At 45.7% G+C, this 19561-nt stretch overlaps 1 protein-coding gene across 1 annotated transcript in view; it reads left to right on the forward strand.

The window, feature by feature from the left end:
* Window positions 1-3462: 3462 nt before the first annotated feature.
* Window positions 3463-19561, forward strand: part of SUSD1 (sushi domain containing 1) — a gene marked incomplete at its 3' end in the record, with an annotated part of 123985 nt that continues 107886 nt past the window's right edge. Inside the window, exons 1-3 of the mRNA XM_082842320.1 lie at window positions 3463-3583; window positions 14647-14760; window positions 17438-17593. Coding sequence (XP_082698446.1) covers window positions 3478-3583; window positions 14647-14760; window positions 17438-17593 — 376 coding nt within the window. The 5' untranslated portion in view covers window positions 3463-3477. The remainder of the gene's footprint in view (window positions 3584-14646; window positions 14761-17437; window positions 17594-19561) is intronic.

The following is a 19561-nucleotide window of genomic DNA, read 5'->3' on the forward strand; positions in this document are numbered from 1 at the left end:
GGGATCTTCCCAGACCGGGGCACGAACCCGTGTCCCCTGCATCGGCAGGTGGACTCTCAACCACTGCGCCACCAGGGAAGCCCTAGAAGTTATTTTTTTAAGTGTGGAAAATTATAGTTTTTCTGGAGAGCCAGGAAACTGGCATTTGGTAGCCCGAAGCCTGAAGAAGCAGATCGTAGTGAACAATATATACACAGATGAGGAAAATAAAATGCTTTGAACTGGTAAAAAGCGTACTATGCATTTTTTCCCCAACAATTCCTACATAGTGGTTCTGGAGTAAATCTGAAAATATTATAAAACCTGCACAGGGCCTTCCCTGGCAGTCCAGTGGTTAAGAGTCTGCGCTTCCACTGCAGGGCGTGTAGTTTCAAGCCCTGGTGGGGGAAACAAGATCCCGCATGCCACGAAGCACAGCCAAGAAAAGAAAACAAAACAAAAAACCCCTAAAAATATGAACATTGTGTTAATATGTACAAATAGTAACTTGAAGTGTGCATATAATTTAAAACAATTTTAAATTACATGTATTTTAGTTTTTTTTTTTTTAACCCCACCTCCCATCTCTTTTAATGGACATTTTTGTGGAGGCCACGTGGCAAATCTAATCCAGTGCAGTTCTCAAAGCTATCTGCTTCACTGATGGCATTCTCTGCTGTTTGAAAGCACTTCTGCATACTTAATTGGGTATGTGTATGTGTGTATTTACTGGGATTTGGGAAGCAGGGGAGAGAGATCTTTCAGGGTTTATGATGCCATCTTGAAACCAAAAGTCAATTTTTTCTTAGATTAAGTCATTAAAATCTTGATATCATGGAAAAAAAGAGCTCTCTCTAAATTCTCTTTTAGAAGATATTTGTGTATTGGTCATGCTCTCTTAAAAGAAGAACACTTTGCTTAAGCTAAATATTTTCTCAGCAATGATCTCATTGCTCCAAATTTAACACTGGTTCAATATTCTCTTTTAATTCTAGTGACAAATACTGATGAGGAGATAATTTTTTATTCTGTGGTTCCATGAACTCATCATTGGGTAGGATGTAGTTTTTTTTTTTTTTTTTTGCAAAAAAATATTTGTTTGAAAGCAAAAAATGAGCCAAAGAAAGAACCGATGAAAGTCACACAATCTAACGTAGAATATGAGTATAATGTATTGTACTAACGTAAAATTTTCAAAATTTAAAAAACATGGTTCATGCAAACATACAATGAAAACTTATCTAAGATTTTATTTAACCAATTCACGAGGGACTCAGCAAGATGTTGACTTCAAAGGAGAACTAGTAAGATAATAAGGTTTAAAGGAAAATGTGAAGAACATATATGTATATATATTACATATATTTCAGTTAGGAATGATGAAATGAATTTGCTAATAGATGCAAAACTGGGTAACTGATTTATATCATATAAGACAAAATCTAATTAGGTTTATCTTATTTTTTATCTGGCAGAAATCACCCATATCTCTACTGGAAAAATTAACTTGCATTGCTATGGACAAGAACCTTTTGCATTATCATCAACTTTCTGCAAGTTAACTTTACCCCTACAGAGTTATAAATAGCCTAGTCAATAGAAAGTCCATCAAAGGTGCACAACCCTCTAGAATCAATCTCCAGAAGGGCTACTACACAACACCCAGCACCCCACTGAAAAGACACCCAGTAATCTCTTTTGCCCATTTCCAAATTTTGGATATTTTTCCGACATCACCAATTAAAAAAAAAAAAAAAAAATATATATATATATATATATATATATACTTATACACATATATACACAAATGTATTTAAATTTATTTATTTTTCAGGGGAGCATGGCAGAGAAGGAGAAGTATAGTTGGCTTAAAAATGTCTTGAATGTATTTTTTGTTGAAACAGTGACATGATTTCAAAGTTCATGGAGAGCGGAGCTTAACAAAGAAACTGTCTAAATAATAGGAGATAGTTTGCACTACCTGCACTGTCCATCTCCTACTCCCCAAAGCAGGCTCTTATCTTTGCTGAGCAAAACATAATTAGCAAGAAAGCCTGCTGCAAAAGGGCCTCGGAAGTGTATTTTTAACGACTTCTTTTTAAGGCTGCACAAGTGGAACCCTTATATGGGCGTGTTCATGGGTGGTTAGGGTTAGAGTGGGCTCAAGGCACAGAGAGAAAGCAAGTGAGGATATGGGTGAAGGAGTGGAAGGCTCTGCTCTTGGGGAGCCCTACAGACACCTCGAGCTGAAAGCCTTCAACCTGGAACTTATTTTTTCTCCCCCTGCAGCCTCTCTACCCTAACTTGCCACAATTCCCTTTGTGTTTCTGTCTCAGTGACTCCTGCCACCATCAACCCAGTTGCCCAAACCAAAAGTTTCGGTGACATCTGTAATTTCTCTTTCCTTGTCCACCACAGTCCACAGGCCATAAAATCCAGTGGATTCCACCCAATACCACTCTCATTTGCCACTTCTCTCCACACTCATTGTCAGTGCCCTGCTCCTGGACGTGTCCTCTCTTGTCTGGAGCCCTGAAGCAGCTCCAGGCCGTCGCCCGGCCTCCTCAGACCCAATCCCAATCCCACAGAGCCGACCCTGGGAGCCTTTCCTGATGAGGTCGCGCTTCTGAAAACCCCGTGACAGCTTCTGAGCAACCTCCTTGACATGCTTTATGAAGTCTTTATTTCCGCAGCTCACTGCCGCTCTCCAGCCGTCCGTTCCCATCTGAGGCGGTCCTGCTCGCCATTGCTAGAATACACTCTAGTCTGTCTCTTTGCCCACGCCTCTCACCGCTTAGACTCCTCTCCCGCGCCCTTCTCACTCTCAGGTCTCCGCTTACTTCTTCCTGAAGCCTCCCTGACGCCCCAAGCTGAGTGTCCGCGGAGCAGCAGGAAGTCCTGCCAGCTCTCTCGCCCCAGACGGTCTTGTCGCCTGGTCAAGCCTGTCGCCCCTGGGTGGCCTGGACTGGCGGCTTCTCGCCCTTGGAGCTCCAGCCACGTCGCCCGGCTCGCTTTCAGCTTCTAGAAGATTCCCGCTCCTTCTGCCCCTCACCCCTCTTCCTTTGCCACCCCGGGGGTGCCTCCCTGAGCTCCCGACCGCCTTGGATCCCGCGATCGTTCCACACGCTTAGAGCACGGGAGACAGTTTCCTTCTGGCACAGTCCGGGACTCTACGTTCAGCTGTGTCACTAAGCCGGACCCGCAGCGTGTCCCCGGGCCCCCCGCGTACCCGGCGCGCAGCAGGGGGCACGGCCAGGTGAAGCCGCGAGTGGCTGAACGAGCGTCCCCCGCGGCGCGCGGGCCTGGCGGGGAGGAAGGGCCCGCGCACCGCCGCCGCCGCCGCTCCCCGGGACCCCGCGGAGCCCTCAGCTCCCTAGCTTGGCGCCGGAAGCGGCCCGCCCGGCCCCCTCCCCGGGGCGCCCGACGCCTTATCTCGGCGCCTTGGGGCCGCAGGAGGAGTCGCGGGCGCGCCGGGAGGGAGGCGGCGGCGGCGGCGGCATGGCCCGGGGGCCCCGGGGCGCCGGCTTCCCGCCTGGGCGCCTGCTGTCGCTCCTGCCGCTGCTCAGCCTGGCCCTCGGCGTGCCCCGAGCGCCGGGCGCGGACGGTGAGTGCAGGCGGGGAGCAGGCGCGGCGCGGGGTCGGGGGGCGGCGGCCCGGACTATGCCGGGCGCGCCCCGGACGCTCCGCCGCCCCTGGGCCGGGCTGGCGAGGAGCCTGGTAGCTGGGCGCAGGTGGGGGATCGGAGGGCGGGGCTCCGAGAAGCGGGAGGGCCTCCCGGGCGGGCTTCTCCGCCTCAGGCCCGGTCCTGGGCTGCGGGAAACAAAAGCGCAGCGGCCCGGCCCGCGCCCCCGGGGGACCTGGCGCGAGTGGGGGCCGGGCGCGAGCGAGGGGAGAGGCTCTCTCCCCGCCAGGAGAGCCGCGCCCGGCGCGCGAGGGCGTGGAAGGGCGTTCCGCCTGCACTGTCACGCTTCCGGCCCGGCTGTAGCTTTTCCGCGACAAATTCTTGACCCGGAGCAGTTGTCTTTCTACCTTTTAATTTTTTCCCTTTGATGAAGAACCAGATGCTAATAGGGTGAGGAAGAAGTGTAAGGAAGTTTACGGGAATAAAGCAGTTATTAAGCCATTCATTCAACAGATGAAGGGTCCTTGAATAGTTTCCCTGTGAAGGGTGTGAGGGCCTTGTGCTGGTCCTTACTGAGCTCATATTCTGCAGAAGACAGACAAGCAAATAAGCCATTTCTAGGCAGTTGGAGTAGTTTTTATTCCCCCTGCAGAACGCAGTGTTGAACGTGGTACGAGTTACGCAGAGGATTCAGACACGGAGGGGAGGTGGCATTTACTCAAATAACTGTAATAAAGGCAGAACGCCGTCAGAGGCGTTCTGAGGTGGGTGGTCAGAGGAGGGAAAGACGACTTCTGACCAAGGGAATCTGGTGGCCTCATGGATGAGGTGACCTTTGAACTGGGCCAACAACGATTGGTAATATTTGGTTATGGGAAGAGGAGGAAAAGGCATCCCAACTCAGAGCAGAGGGCACAGCAGCTCTCCGCAAATACGTGTAGAATGAATGAATTCCAGGTGGAGGGGCCAAAGGAACCACACGAAGGCATGAAAGCATGGGGGCTGTGTTTCAGTTTGACTGGTATGTAGGAGGTGCGTGGGAAATGGGGGGCAGAAAAGCAGATTGGATTTAACCAGGAGGCAAAGTGTTGTGACTGGCAGACCAAGGCATTTAGACTTAGTTGTTCCTGGGCAGTGAGTAGCCATTGGAAATCACTGCAGCTTTTAGTACAGGGAGTGATGTAAAAGCTGGTATAAGAAAAGCTTCCAGCTTTCTTCATAAAATGAAACACTCCTCCTGTAGTGGATGGCAAATTCTGTGTAAGGAGATATGAGGGGACTTTGTGGCTCAGACTCCCGTTCCCCTCAATTCTCTTTACCTTGGGACTTTTACCATCACTGGACGGTGTTTTTCTTGACAGCCAAACCTCCTGGAGTGGCCATTTTTATCCATCAGATGCTCTGGTGGGCTTTCTAACTTCCTTCTCTAACTTGGTCTCCCACGGCAGTGTGCGTAAAAGTTTGCAGATGCTTGGAGCCTATTTCAGAATCTTTGTGTTAAGACTGTAGCCTAGGAAACTGTCCACTGGGGTCCCATTGGCTCGCTGATCTGAGATGGTTGAACAAAGTAACTACCTAAGGCCATCCATCTGCAGCAGCTTAACGGCTGTGGGGTGAATTTTGGGAAATGGAAGCCAGGGTTACCTGGATGAGCCCCCTCTCCTTATGCAGGCATTTTCCCATCATTTACAACTGTGTAGAACCTGGTTTGATTAAGGGCAGGTTTCCTTGCAGTGGTCAATGTGGGAACTGACTGGATGCTTAGGGCCATTGAGGAAGTTGTAATATCTGTTCTAGAAGTTCTGAGGCCAGAAGACTGGCCCCACAGTCATGACAGCGGGAGATGAGGACTGCATGTAGGTGATAAGGTAGAAAGGGAACTGGAAGGACTTAATGACAGATGTTAAGGTGCAAAGGAACAGAAAAGGGAAGTTGGAACACTAAGGGTTTAGGACTGGGTGACTTGGGTATATGGGTCTATGGGAGGGGAAAAAAAGATTTTGGAAGAAAGATGCCTAGTTGTTTTGGAGATCCTGAATTCGAGGTAATGCTAGGACTTTCGGAGAGATGAAACCAACAGGGAGTTGAGACTGTGGACAGTAAGTGTGTGCAAATGATGGAGACTCGATGGTCACTTGAAGCCTTGAGGTTGATAAGAGTAAGAGGACCAAGGACAGATTCTTGGAAAGACTAAGTTCAGATGGTAGATGCACATGGAGGAGAAAGAGCAGTGGCCACATAGATTGGAGGAAGACCGGGCTAGTAGAGCATCAAGGAAACCAGGGGAAGGGGAGCCAAGTGAGTGGAGACTGAGAACAAGGCTTTGGATTTGGTGACTCTGTCAGTGGAAGCCAGACCTAGCAGAGCACTGAGGGTGAGAGCCAGATGCAGAGGGCTCAAGTGAGGGCAGGACTTTGGCTGCAGAGTAGATATTCTTTAAAGAAGATAGAAAATAGAAGGAAAGAGAAGTTAGCATTCAGTTGGGCTGGCCAGGTCAGTGCAAGAAAGTTTTTTGCTGGGGGAAGTGGTAAAGCAGACTCGGGCACGAATGAGGGGAATTATTGGGTAGAGGGAGAAACTGAAAATGGAAAAATAAAGGAGATATTTATTGGAGCAGGTCAAAAAGCAAAGTTGGTCTACAAGTGGGAAAGCTCGATAGGGAGAGGGGAGGGAAGGAGAAGAATGGAGAACAGCTCTTCCCTTCCCCCACAGCTAGCTACTTAGTGCTGTTCATTTTTCAAAAGCAGCCCAATTGTCCTCCCTCCTGGAGGCCCCTCTGTACTGTATTACATGGGCCACTACACACTTACTTATATACATACATATTTATAAGGTACCCTTGCTCTATATACTTACACCATATTGCAATGTAATTGTTTACTAGACTAAGAGCTCCTTGTGCGTAGGGACCTTGGCTTGTATTAGGAATCTGGTATGGAAATAAACGAAGACCACTCAAATGAGAAAGGGCTGTTTATTCAGAGCTTGCTCTAGCAAAAGAGTCAGCGATCGTCATTTACATTTGTCAGAGACTCACAGGCAGGCCGGGGAATGTAAAGACTTTACAGTGGAACAGAAAGGAAGGTTTCAGGTATGCCCGGGTTGGTTGGAGGATGTTGCCGTTGGGAAGCTGGAGATAGCTCCTCTCTGACAGTAGGCATCTCGTGTGATTGGTTAGGGGAGTGTATTTGGCTTTCTCTGATTGGTCCTAAGTTTGAAGCGTGGGCAAAAATTATGGAAGCTGTCCAATATTGATTAAATCCTGACCACTTGGGACTTATTGCTACAGAGGTTGTGGTTTGACTTCCTAGACCGATGGCTGCAGATTATGGGTCAGAGTTCTATTTTTATGTGTGGTCTGGGGTTGTCCATTTGCATATTCAGTCTCTCGCAGTAACATTGCTGAATTACATTTAATTGTTATCCAACGCGTTTCAGGGAGGAGAGAGTGGGGGAGCCAAAGTCAGGTGGCCTGAGTGTGAGGGAAGTGTGAAGTGGTAGTTGGTAGAGCAGGAGGGTGTTGGTGGTGGGCACGGTGCCAAGCCCTAGGGGAACAGAGAGGTTAGGAATGGGCCAGGAGGGCTGGAACCAGTCAGTCCTGTTTCTTAACCTTTCCTGGCATTGCTCTGAGTCTGGGAGCGGCTGGGGTTTGGGAAGGCCAGAGGGTGTGCAGAGGGCAGGCAGAGGCCTTGAGAGGCTTGGGGAGCGGTGGTAGAGAGGGTTGGGGGAGTTGTTACTGTGTAAAGTACACCTGACTTCCTGAATCGTGCATTCCATAGGCTTGGTCTTCACTCCGTCATCATGAATCACAGCAGCGTATTCCCTGTTCAGAGTGAGGAAGAGGAGGAAAGAAGGGAAATGGAGCGGGTGCGTGGTTTTGGAGTGACTTACAGTTGCTCAAAGTAACGTAGCAGGATTAGAGCCAATGAAGACGATCCCCGCCACGGCCTGTGTTCCCCCTCCAAGGGCTTGGCCCTGAGCACATCCTCAGCTTCTGGTCAAATCCTAAAATGGGCTCCTAGGTCTCTGCAGCCAAAGGTGGCAAGAGGCCTATTGGCCTTAGCTCTGCAGAGGAGACAGGGGTGTTGAATTGCATGGATCTTAAAAAAAAAAAGGTATTCAGCTTGCTCGAGAATGTGGGGCAGCCTGTTCATGTGTGACATTCAGGACATAAACCTAGGGTGTGGCTGCTTTGCTCAGAGCTCTAAAGCATTGACATTGGGGTGCCTGGCGTGGGTTGGTTCCTAGTCTGGAGGCCAGGTGTGGGACCCCCTCTGCAAGTTGGTCTCGGTCAAACAGGAAAATGGTCAGAAGAGGGCAAAAGAGCAAAAGCAGCTGCGGGCTGATAACCGTTTTACACAAGGAAAGGTTCTGGGTTCCTGATAGGGAATGGCAGCCCTGGGTTGGGGAGGAGGAGGGGACGGGATGATGGTTCCCATTGCCCCACAAGGATTATACTGCTTGAAAGAGTAGAGTGCTCTCTGTCTTGGCAGATTTTTATTTTATTTTATTTTTTATTATTATTTTAAAAATATTTTATTTATTTATTTTCATTTTGGATGCATCGTGTCAGTTGCGGCATGCGGGATCTTTCGTTGTGGTGCGCAGGCTCCTCCTTGCAGTGTGTGGGCTTCTCTCTAGTTGTGGTGGGCAGGCTCAGTAGTTGTGGCACAGGCTTGGTTGCCCCACAGCATGTGGGATCTTAGTTCCCTAACCAGGGGTGGAACCCACGTCCCCTGCATTGGAAGGCGGATTCTTTACCACTGGACCACCACAGAAGTCCTTTGGCGGATTTTTAAAGCACAGGCTATGTTTTTGTTTTTTTCTGTGAGGGATGTTGGAGAGGAGGTCTCTCAGGTTCCTTCTGTTTCTGGAATTTGATGCCGTCTCTTACAAGCAATGCAATTTTCCATAGTGTTGCAGAAGACTTGGGAATGCTTTCTCTTCCTGAGCTTTGCGCCCCTTTGCTTATTTCCTCAGGTCATTGGATCTGTTTCCACATGTCTCCACGAGTTTGAGAGACAGGGTCTCAGGAAGGCTGTGCAGTGGGCTTGTTTGGTCTGACCGTGAATGGCTGGGGATGAGATTAAGATTTGAATTCAAGCACTCTATTTGTGCTTTTAACACTTCCTTCTTCCCTTGACAGTGGACAAAATCTCTTCACTGTTTTGTCACAGTCCAGCTGCTGTTATTTCAAGAGTGCATGTACCCCAATAAAGATGTTAAAAAAAAAAAAAAGAGTGCATGTAAGTTGTTGCTTGAGTATTGAAATACAGAGCGAGAGGAGCAGTCTCAGGCTGGCAGCCTCCACTCCATCCTGATGTCAAGGTTTACGTGGTGTGCGGGGGAGGGAAGGGAGGGGTGAGCAGGGCTGAAAGGGTGAGGAAGCTGAATTTGCAACTTCTGAGTCAGGTATTACCCAGAAGGCTGGGAGGATGTGGAGGAAGCAAGGAGTGATCATGGAAATGAAGGTATTATGGTTCCCAGAATATCAGCCCCATGAATAGCTGGGCATCTGTCCACACAGTGATGTTGCTTTGGGTTTTTGCATCAATGCAGCTCTCCATCACTCTCTTCATTAGTGTAACTGGGAGCTGGCTAGCTGTCAGTACCTTCATTTACTCATTAACAAAGAGCTGTTGAGTGGTTGTATTAATAATGTCTCACGTTCTAATTGCTTTATGCATATTAACTCATTTACTCTTTAATCCTCAAAACAACCATATGAGGTAGGTTTATTATCATCCTCATATTACAGATTTACAGGAAACGGAGGCACGGAGATTATCAAGGATTACTCAGCTAGCAAGTGGCCAAGCTAGGATTGTAGCCCAAGTGATCTCTCTCTCTCTCAACCCTGCTCTGAACCAGTGTGTCTCCTACCAGGCACTGCATCATGCATGACTTGTTTCTAACAACAATAACAATATCTATGGAAAGAGACATAGATATTCATGTAAATTAGCTCTTTGTCTAGTGCTTTGAGCTCATACAGCATTTATAGTTCTCATTTAATCTTCGCAACATGATCTCCGTCTTACAGATTAAAACCAGAGCTCTGACAGTTTCATTTGCCTTCGATCACATAGTTAGGGAACAAGAGAGAAGACTCCAACCGAGGTCGAGACACCAAAACCTGCCTGGTCCTCTCATTGTTGGATGTGGATTTAGCTGGCTTAGTCACTACAGGGTAGAGAAGGGAACCCTCAGCAAGGAGGGCCCCTCAGCAACCCTCAGCAACCCTCAGCTGGGGGACACAATAAGAGTAACAAAGAGTACTTGTCAGGCTTCTCCTCCTAGATTTTTGGAGTCCGCACTCTCCTGTGTCTCTGCCAGTAATTCTAGGCATCCCTAGGGCAAGGGGAAGAGGGGGGATCCCTTGCCCCTGTAGTAGTCCCCTCAGTTACTATGTGGCAGCCACCTCTCTGCTCTCCTGAGCAGAATCTGCTGAAGACAGAAGTCAAGTCATCCTTGACTCGGATGTGAAGCTGCTGCCTGACACAGTTCCGCCCCCAGGTTATAAGGAAGGCACAGTGGTCTTGACACAGGCCTGGAGAATTCTTCTCCATTGGGTTATTCTCTCTGTCACGTTGGTCCCATAGCTATGCTGTGCCTCAGTCTAGGCTTGGTGAAAGATGTCTTCGATATTACCTTTTCTTTCCCCAGGATTCTGACGTAAGTCCTTGAGACTGAGGGAGACTTTCAGTGTTGCTGGTAGTGTGGTGCATCTGGGATCTTCTTAGAAATGCAGATTCCCAGGCCCCACTCACACCTACTGAATCAAACTCTCTGGGGATTCTGTTTTAACAAGGTCTCCAAGTAGGGTGATCAACTGTCTTGTTTTGCACCGAACTGAGGGGTTTCCTGGGCAGGGGACTTTTAGTATTAAAACTGGGTTGAATTGGTTACTCTGTCTCCAGTGATTCTGTGTGTGTGTGTGAGAGAGACAACAGATGTTTATTGTTTTAAGTTGCTAAGTTTTGGAGTAATTCATTATGTAGCAGTAAAAAACTATAAACTAGAAAGGAATACATATGTAATTAATGTCTGCAAAATTTACAATTGTTGCAAAATTGCTTTGTAGACTAGTTGTATACATTTATGCTCTTCTCCAGTGATTCTTAACTGAGCTTTTGACCAATGGACAGTATTGTGTGGTCAGAAGCAGCCCCCAACCCCACCCCAGCCCCTGCCTTTCCTTGTATTGAGGTTGTGCTTCCTACCCCGCTTTCTTTCCCCCCAGAAGACAACTTTGTCCCTCAAGCAGTTAGAACTCAGAGGGCCTCCCTACTAGGCCCTGCAGACTGGGCTAATCATGGCTGAACAAGAAGCTTCTTGTTCCCTCTACCTCTGGAAACCACTTTCTCTTCTGCGGGTGGTCTGGGAAGCCTTTGGTAGACTGGCACACATCTTGTCTTTTTCGCCAGTATGGGAAACAAACATTTATTGAGGGCTTCCCTGGTGGCGCAGTGGTTGAGAGTCCGCCTGCCGATGCGGGGGATGCGGGTTCGTGCCCCGGTCCGGGAGAATACCGCGTGCCGCGGAGCGGCTGGGCCCGTGGGCCGTGGCCGCTGGGCCTGCGCGTCCGGAGCCTGTGCTCCGCAACGGGGGAGGCCGCGGCGGTGAGAGGCCCGCGTACCGCAAGAAACAAAACAAAACAAAACAAAAAAACATTTATTGAGCCAAACATGACAGGTACTGTCCTTGGGGCTACACTTATGCTAAATTATTCCTAATTGGTCATTAAAACATGTACCCTAAGAATGAAGTGTCAGAACATTAGAGGGAAAGGACTTCAGGGGCCCTTGAATCCCTGCTACTCAAAATGTAGTCCACATGGCAGCTTGTTAGAAATGCAAAATATAGGGTCTCACCCCAGACCAACTGAATCAGAGCCTGTGGTTTAACAAGATCAGAGCCTGTGGGTGGTACTATTTGCTTCTTAATATTTCGTGTTTATTAGATTCTTTCAACAGTTACATGAAGTAATCATTTTCTATCTAATGTTAGTTTCTGGAACTGGATGGATATAAAAATGCTGCCATCTTTATAAAGATAAGTATTCCATATAGGAAAAAAATCAAACATCTTATCATTTTATTATTTCGTTAGTATAGTGTTTGTGTCAATAGAAAAAAAGAATACAGATGCATACATATATATGTATAACCGAATCACTTTGCTGTACACCTGAAACTAACATAATACTGTAAATCAACTATACTTAAAAAAAAAAGTTTAGTGTATAGATCTATTATTGTACTACCCACACACGCTGGGGTGAGTGGCCATCATTATATGGTTGACCACAGCTGGGTTTGTGGAGGTGACCCAGGACCCATTATTTAGAAGGTATTTCCAGGATTTTGGTTGCAGGTGATTATGGATTGACAGTGTCCTTATGGTACTGTTTTAAAATGTTGTGTATTAAAATGTTAAAATGGTTAAATAAATTTACCCCATCTTGGTGGACATTTAGTACGGGGACTCATTCTCCCTTCAGCTCTGTTGCCCCTATAATCAGGAGCCTTCCTGATCTGTTTTCTCCAGGTTGTAAAACTCCATCTTATGCCAGGGTGAGTTAGGGGATCTGAGCATCTAACTACTTCTCCATATTTTCAGCTTGTTGCTTAACTCTCAGCCCCTACCCTTTATGCTTGCCTTCTGGGGTGCTAAGTGACTCCATTCCTGAGCCTTTCAAGTTGGCTTTTATTTACGTTTTAAATTTTATTTTAATTAATGTCCCCTCCCTCCCTTCTTTCCTTCCTTCCTTTCTTCCTTTCTTTGCTTCCTTCCTTCCTTGGCTTTTACTTCTTCCTCTCAGGCAGTTCCCATATGTCCATCTCTTTCATCTTCTGAAATATTGTCAACATCCTTGTCTGCTGTCATCTTCTCTCCCAGAGTTTATACCTTTCTGGTCCTTGATTTCATTTTTAAATTTTTGGTGAGGGTTGCAGGTGTATTAAATCTGCTGTGTTTAACTGGAAGTCTTTCATTTGTACTTTAAAAGAAATTGTTATGTATTTTTTGTTACAAGCTCTTTCTTATTCCTAATGTTGTATGTTTGTATATACCCTTGTTTTCCTTCACTGGTCTTGAGTTTTGACTACTGGTCTTTATGATGCACTGACTTTGGCAAAAGTTTTTTGTTTTTCCAATGAATTTGAATATATTTTCTAATTCTTTAACATCTTTTTAATCTTTACTGAGTCCTAACCACCCCCCTCTTAAGCCCCCATTTTGTTTTTTTCCTTTTTTTCAAACTTCTTGTATTAAAATTTTAGTTTCCCCCATTCCCCCAGCCGCCTGCTTTTCTTTCTCTCTTTTAAAATATAAAAACATGTCAAACTCAAATTTTCTGGTGTAGATAAGCTTTTATGTCTGGTATTAAACATTTCAATGTTGATATCCTCTTCGCCCCAAGAATTATTTAGGAGAGTGTTCTGTAGTTTCCAAGTAGGTTTTCTTTTGGGAATGCAAGTCTTATGTTTTATTTTGTAGTTTTATTACATTATTACATGGTAGTCAGTACAACCTCTATAATTTCTACTCTTTCGAAACTTGTTGCATTTTTCTTTATGGTCTGGGATATAATAAATTTTGTAAATATCCTATGGTTAATTTAGTATTAGTCATAAGCATGGCTTGTCTCATTTTTGTGTTATATTTTGTTTTAAAAAAAATAAAGTGGGCTTCCCTGGTGGCGCAGTGGTTGAGAGTCCGCCTGCCGATGCAGGGTACACGGGTTCGTGCCCCGGTCCAGGAAGATCCCACATGCCATGGAGCGGCTGGACCCGTGAGCCATGGCCACTGAGCCTGTGCATCCGGAGCCTGTGCTCCGCAACGGGAGAGGCCACAACAGTGAGAGGCCCGCGTACAGCAAAAAAAAAAAACAACAAAAAAAACAAAACCAAGCGTGGTTAAGAGAATTTATATATATCCCTTTCTCAGTTGGTTTCATGCCTAGAGCAGCCTGAGACCTAAGTCTTTATTACCTGGGTGGTAATGGGGCCAAGACTAAGATGAAATTCCATGCTGATATGTTCTCCTTACTGGGCCACGCCTGATATTATAGACACTGGGAGTGCAGCACAGTATCCCACATAGCCTCGGGTAGAAATTCGTGTTTGATCTTGGGCCATGTATCACCATCTGGTAGATTTGAATGTTTCAGGAATTTTAGCCCCAAACATTTTTGCTGCTTATCTAAATAATTGGGATCTGGTCATCCTGCTGGGACCTGGCTGTTATCTCACTGACATTTTAAACACATTCACCACTGTTTCCTTATAAGGAAAATGGATAGGGCAATAGACGAGTTCTTCTTCCTTCCATTTGCTTTTTAAGTTGTAGGCAGTAGGACTGCAGTTTCCTTTATCCAGTTGGTCAATAAAAATACACTGAATGTTTATACCATGCCATAATAATGTATGGGCAAATGACATAATCCCTGTCCTTGAGACGCTCGTTCATAATAGCAAGCTGGGAAGACAGAGGTGGAATAGAATATACTGACAAATTAATACGGTTGATATGGAAATGTACAAGTGTTAGGGGCGCACAGAGGAAGATTTAATTTTCCTCAAGAATGGAGGAATGCGGAAGACCTTAGGGAGAGTGTGATGATTAAACTGGGTCTTGAAATAGGAACAGGTGCTAGTTGGACAGAGAAGGAAAGATAGGCATTCTAGACGAAGGGAGCATCGTGACTATGGCATGACATAAGACAGTGGATAGCATGTATGTATGGGAAAGAGTAGCTGGCCTCTTGCCTGGAGAACACTGTGTGTATTTGGGTTTGGGAGCAGTGAGGCTGCAGGAGTTAGTCTGGGGTTAGACGGAAGAGAGCATTGATTGCCAGGTAGAGGGATTTGCACTTTACTCCATGGGCAATGGGTAGCTAAGAATGGGATAAGGTCTACCCTTCATAATTTTGGTATTCAAATTTTGGTTCTCCATTTTAACTGTTTATTACCCAAAATGTGACTCACCTAGAGTAGGTGATTGGAATGTTCTTTTCCTGATATATATAATTTATGATTCAGCTTTAGATGTCTGTGCCACTTGCCATGAACATGCTACCTGCTTGCAAAGAGGAGGGAAGAAGATGTGTATTTGCAAATACGGATTTGTGGGCAATGGGAGGACTCAATGTATTGGTAAGTTCTGAATCCTGGGTTAAGTTGAAAAGTTGAGTCAAGAAACAAGATTCTCTAGAGTTAAAGAGTTGATGTCCTTGGGGGGAAAACATTATTTTGTTCATGTGTTTTTATTACAAGAAGTTTTGTCAGTTATAATAAGTCTTTGTTTTAGTGTTGGGATGTATCCTTTCTCTAGCGTTTCCAAGGAATTATCCCTCATGTTAGAGGTCATTGAACTTGAATCTCTGGAAACTCTCTGACCTAACACAGATTTGCAATCTGTTTTAACTCTTGAGTTTAACTTAACAACTCGAGCGAGTATTGCAGTTTTTAATTTCTCTAGTTGTTTTGATAGGAAACTATTTAGTACCGTGGGGAAAAGCAAAACACAGTTGCCAATGTTTTGGCTGATTAGTGAAATACTGTTGCTTTGCGTCTCATGTCTACCAGGATCCATCCTCCAAATTTTTTGTAGCTGTGACCCTTTAGGGTCTTGGATGACTTAAAGAAATACAGACACCTTTGGGCTAGAAACATCTGGGATAATTTTTTGTCTCATAGCATTCACCATGCCGTGAGAGTCAGACAACATCCAGGTTCAAGCCCCGTTCAGAGAGAGGGAGAGTTTCATAGTAACTTTGCAGTAGTGAATGTTAAGATAATCACAGTTTCCTCCCAGCAGCCATGTTACCTGCAGTAAAAATATAGATAGTTTTGCCTTGTAGCTGTGGACTGACAGTATATACGGCCTTGTTGTGGTATCTTTGTTTTTGTTTTGTTTTGTTTTTCCTCCCTAAAGAAAAATGGCAATTAAGTCCTGAGTTTAAAAAGCCATATTCTACTTCACAGGTACACGTTGTCACAATCGCACACCATTGCCCGTTCCTGCAGGCTGGAGTTGGGCCTTCTCTCTTTAGAATTCTGCCCATAAGATTCTTCCCCCACTGCTTACGAGCAGGTGCTTGGAAATGAAGTTGGGATTGGGGAGCACGGGCAAGGCTCTTCTACTCCCTCCCCTACTGAAGTCCTCCTTTCGTGAAAGCTCACTGCAATCTTGATTGTTCTTTGACTTCTGAGCAATAGAAGCGTCTCTGAGTGGGTGGAGGGGGCTTTATTAATTTATGTGGTACTTGCTCCCAAACACTACACACTGCATATCCCAGTACTTGGCCTGATGAGACCATGCCGTAGGTTACAGGTAAGATCATAGGTGTGCCAGAGGTGCTATAACATGGTGTTACGTCAAGGGACCTAAGAAGTTTAGAATCTCATACAAACACAGATGTCCCTTCTGATGAAGTCTGCAGGGGAGATACGACTCAGAAACAATGGCAAAGAACAGGAATAGTCCATCTTATGCACAGGTGGACTTGTATCTGAAACCCCGTGCCCTGCTCAGTAAGTTGGACTGACTGGACACTTGGCCTGGCAATGCCTTGAGCGTCTGTTCTGCTAGTCTGAGGTCTCATGCAGATCTTACCACAGATGGTTTTAATGATGAATAGTGTTCCAGGTTTAATTAAATTAAAAAAAAGATAATATAAGAAAAATGAAAACAATAAAACCCCACCAGATTTTGAGTGGGGCTGGCGGGGGGCAGGGGGGGTTGGCTCTTGAGTTAGCAGGAATGGAGTGCAATTGTGGGAGGCGACTGAACTGTTTTGAGGGAACCAGTAGTGGAATAAAACACTAAATAACAGAGAAGAAAACTCCAGTTCATAAGCTGACGATATCCCCCCGCCAAAAAAACTAGCTGGTTAGATCAGCTCTCAAAGGATGCAAAAGAAATTGGTCACAGGAGTTTCCTCTGATGGTAGAGGCTAGGGCAGAGTCAGCAAACTGGAGCTTGGGGGCCGAACTTCACTGCTGCCTGTTTTTCATTACTAATTTGTTTACTGATTGTCTGGGACTGCTTTTGTGCTCCAAAGTATGCATGAGTAGTTGCAATCGGAGACCTATGACTGGCCTTTGACAGAAAATGTTTGCTGACCCCTGGGCTGGAGGACAGAGATGGGAGGGAGGTTTACTTTCATTTTACATTGATGTCAAATTGTTGAATTAGAACTACTCGGGGCAGGTTCTGTGGTCTCATCCAGCATCCCATGTTCCAGCCCCTCCTCACTGGGTGATTAACATTATTTATATGGATCACTGACGATTAGCAGGAGCTGCTTCTGCCGCAACATTAGCCCTGCCCCTGGGCGAGGCTTGAGCACTAATTCCATTGTGTCTCCCGGTAACTCAGAAGTAACAAAGTTTCCAGTTAATCATTGGATGTAAAATCATCCTACGCTGGTTTTTGTTAAAAAAAAAAAAAAAAAAGCAAGAGAATGGTTGGGCTGGAAAAGTGGGATTCTGTTGGATTTGTTTTCCCAGGCCTATGACAAGATCTTTTTAAGTGTGGAGAAGTTCAAAAAGCATTCCCTTCTCCCAATCTTCAAATAAGATGGACTATCAGATTGAGATGTTGGGTTTCTCTTGTGGTTTTGTACTACACCTGGTGCAAGACTACGAGGGGCCCGTGTCCTGTAGTCTGAGAAGCATAGTGAGAGGAGAAGAGGCTGGGGAAATAGATCTTTCTGCTGTTGTCACAGAATATTGATTCTCAAGTCCATAACGCAGGAGAACAGTCTGGGTGATTGATCGTGGTATGGATTGACAGCCCTTTCTGTGCGTTGTCTCAATGTATCAACAGATAAAAATGAGTGCCAGTTCGGAGCCACTGTGGTCTGTGGGAACCACACGTCTTGTCACAATACACTTGGAGGATTTTATTGCATTTGCCTAGAAGGATATCGAGCCACAAACAACAACAAGGTGTTCATCCCCAATGACGGCACCTTTTGCACAGGTACTCGGGAAGGGGGCTGCAGTGATGGCAACATGGTGATGGCAGGACGGTGCCTGGTACCTGGGATGTGGAGGAGGGTGAGGGTGGAGACAGGACATAGTGTGATTTAAGGGAGGGACTCTCCTTTGTCTATGAGGGAAATTTGGACTTGGACTGAGTATTAGTTCATATTAGGGAATTATTGTTCACTTTGTTAGAGGGAATAACTGTACTGGGGTATTTAGGATAATATTCTTATTTTGGGAGCTACATGCTGAAGTACCTAGGGGTGTTATTATGAAGTATCTAGTGTTATTTTATCTGTAAGGTACTTTAAATGGCAAAATGTGAACGATTGTTGAATCTTGAGGGTAGGGGTGGCACTAGGGGAGACTGTAATATTCTTTTTCTTGTTCTGTGTGTTTGAAAAGTTTTATAACAAACAACAAGGGGGGGCTCTCCGAGATGGTATGCCATCTGCAGTTTCCTTGGAGTGACTCTGGTACCCGCCAGCTCTGTGCACATTGCCCACGGGGTGGGCCCTGTGATGCAGCGGCGTGCTGCACCTGTTAGGAATGCGGGCTTGTCTCCTGGAGGAATAAGTTGAGTGAGGAGTGAATACGTCGAGCTTTTAGGATCTCAGTAGCTTTGAAGGTCAGATTTTGGGCATATGTTGGTCAAATACAAGGGGTGGGCAAAACCCTCCTAATTTTCAGTAGCTCCTGTATTATCTGAACTCTATTTACAGCCTGTCATGATAATATAGCTCTTAGGTTTTCTAAGAACATCTTTGAACAGTAATGAAGAGGAAAGGCAGGAAAAGACTCCTGGTTCTAAGATGGCTTTGCATAGTCTTAATGACTCTCCTTAAAAGCTTTGTGATATTTAAAGGTTTGGGGGAGAAAAAAAGAGAGGGGAGAGCATTTTTTATCTTTGGTTTTGATGCTCAGATTCATTCTCCCTCTTGACCTGTACCAAGGTAAAAATCCCTCAAAGGGAACATTTGATTTATTCTTGGCACGACGAATGAACACATTCCCTCAAAGAAAACATTTTACAATATCTTGTTGTTTTAGGTAGCAAATTACTTGCTACATGATTGCAGAAGTGCAGTGTTGCAGATTTAAATAAGGTGCCTTAAAAAAAAAAAGATACTAATTAAAAAATAAAACAACCTCGGCACTTCCCTGATGGTCCAGCGGTTAGCACTCTGTGCTCCCAACGCAGGGGGCCTGGTTCAATTCCCGGTCAGGGAACTAGATCCTGCATGCTGCAACTAAGAGCCCACATGCTGCAAGGAAGATCCTGCTCAGGGCAACCAAGATCCTGTGTGCCGCAACTAAGACCTGGCGCAGCCAAATAAATAAATATTAAAAAAAACAACCCCTTGGTCTTCCCTGGTGGCGCAGTGGTTGAGAGTCTGCCTGCCGATGCAGGGGACACGGGTTCGTGCCCCGATCCGGGAAGATCCCACATGCCGCGGAGCAGCTGGGCCCGTGAGCCATGGCCGCTGAGCCTGCGCGTCCGGAGCCTGTGCTCCGCAACGGGAGAGGCCACAACAGTGAGAGGCCCGCGTACCGCAAAAAACAAAAACAAAAACAAACAAACAAAAACAACCCTTACAAGATGATGATCTGGTGTTCAGTTCATTCAATATATTTACATTTTTCATGCGCTTTCTATGTGCCAAGGTTATGCTAGTGGGAGGTGACGGCAGACAGCTAATTTCATATCAAGTGTTAGTCATAGGTAAGCAAAGGGCGCTTTCCAGAATCCAGAATCTGTGGGGGCACTTACCTTGGAAGTGGGTGAGAGACTGGAGGACATGATACCTGAAATTGTGTTTTCAAGGCTGTGGGAGTTTGACAGGAAAAACTTTTGTAACTGTATATATCAGTATAGTTTCCCAGAATGCTTTCTGTTTTTAAAAAGGTAGGAAGAAGAAGAAGAAGAAAAATATTTTATGCAAGATCCAAAGAGATGTCAGCC

This window comes from Leucopleurus acutus (assembly GCF_964270905.1).
Source record: "Leucopleurus acutus genome assembly, chromosome: 7".
In the NCBI taxonomy this organism is placed as follows: Eukaryota; Metazoa; Chordata; class Mammalia; order Artiodactyla; family Delphinidae; genus Leucopleurus; species Leucopleurus acutus.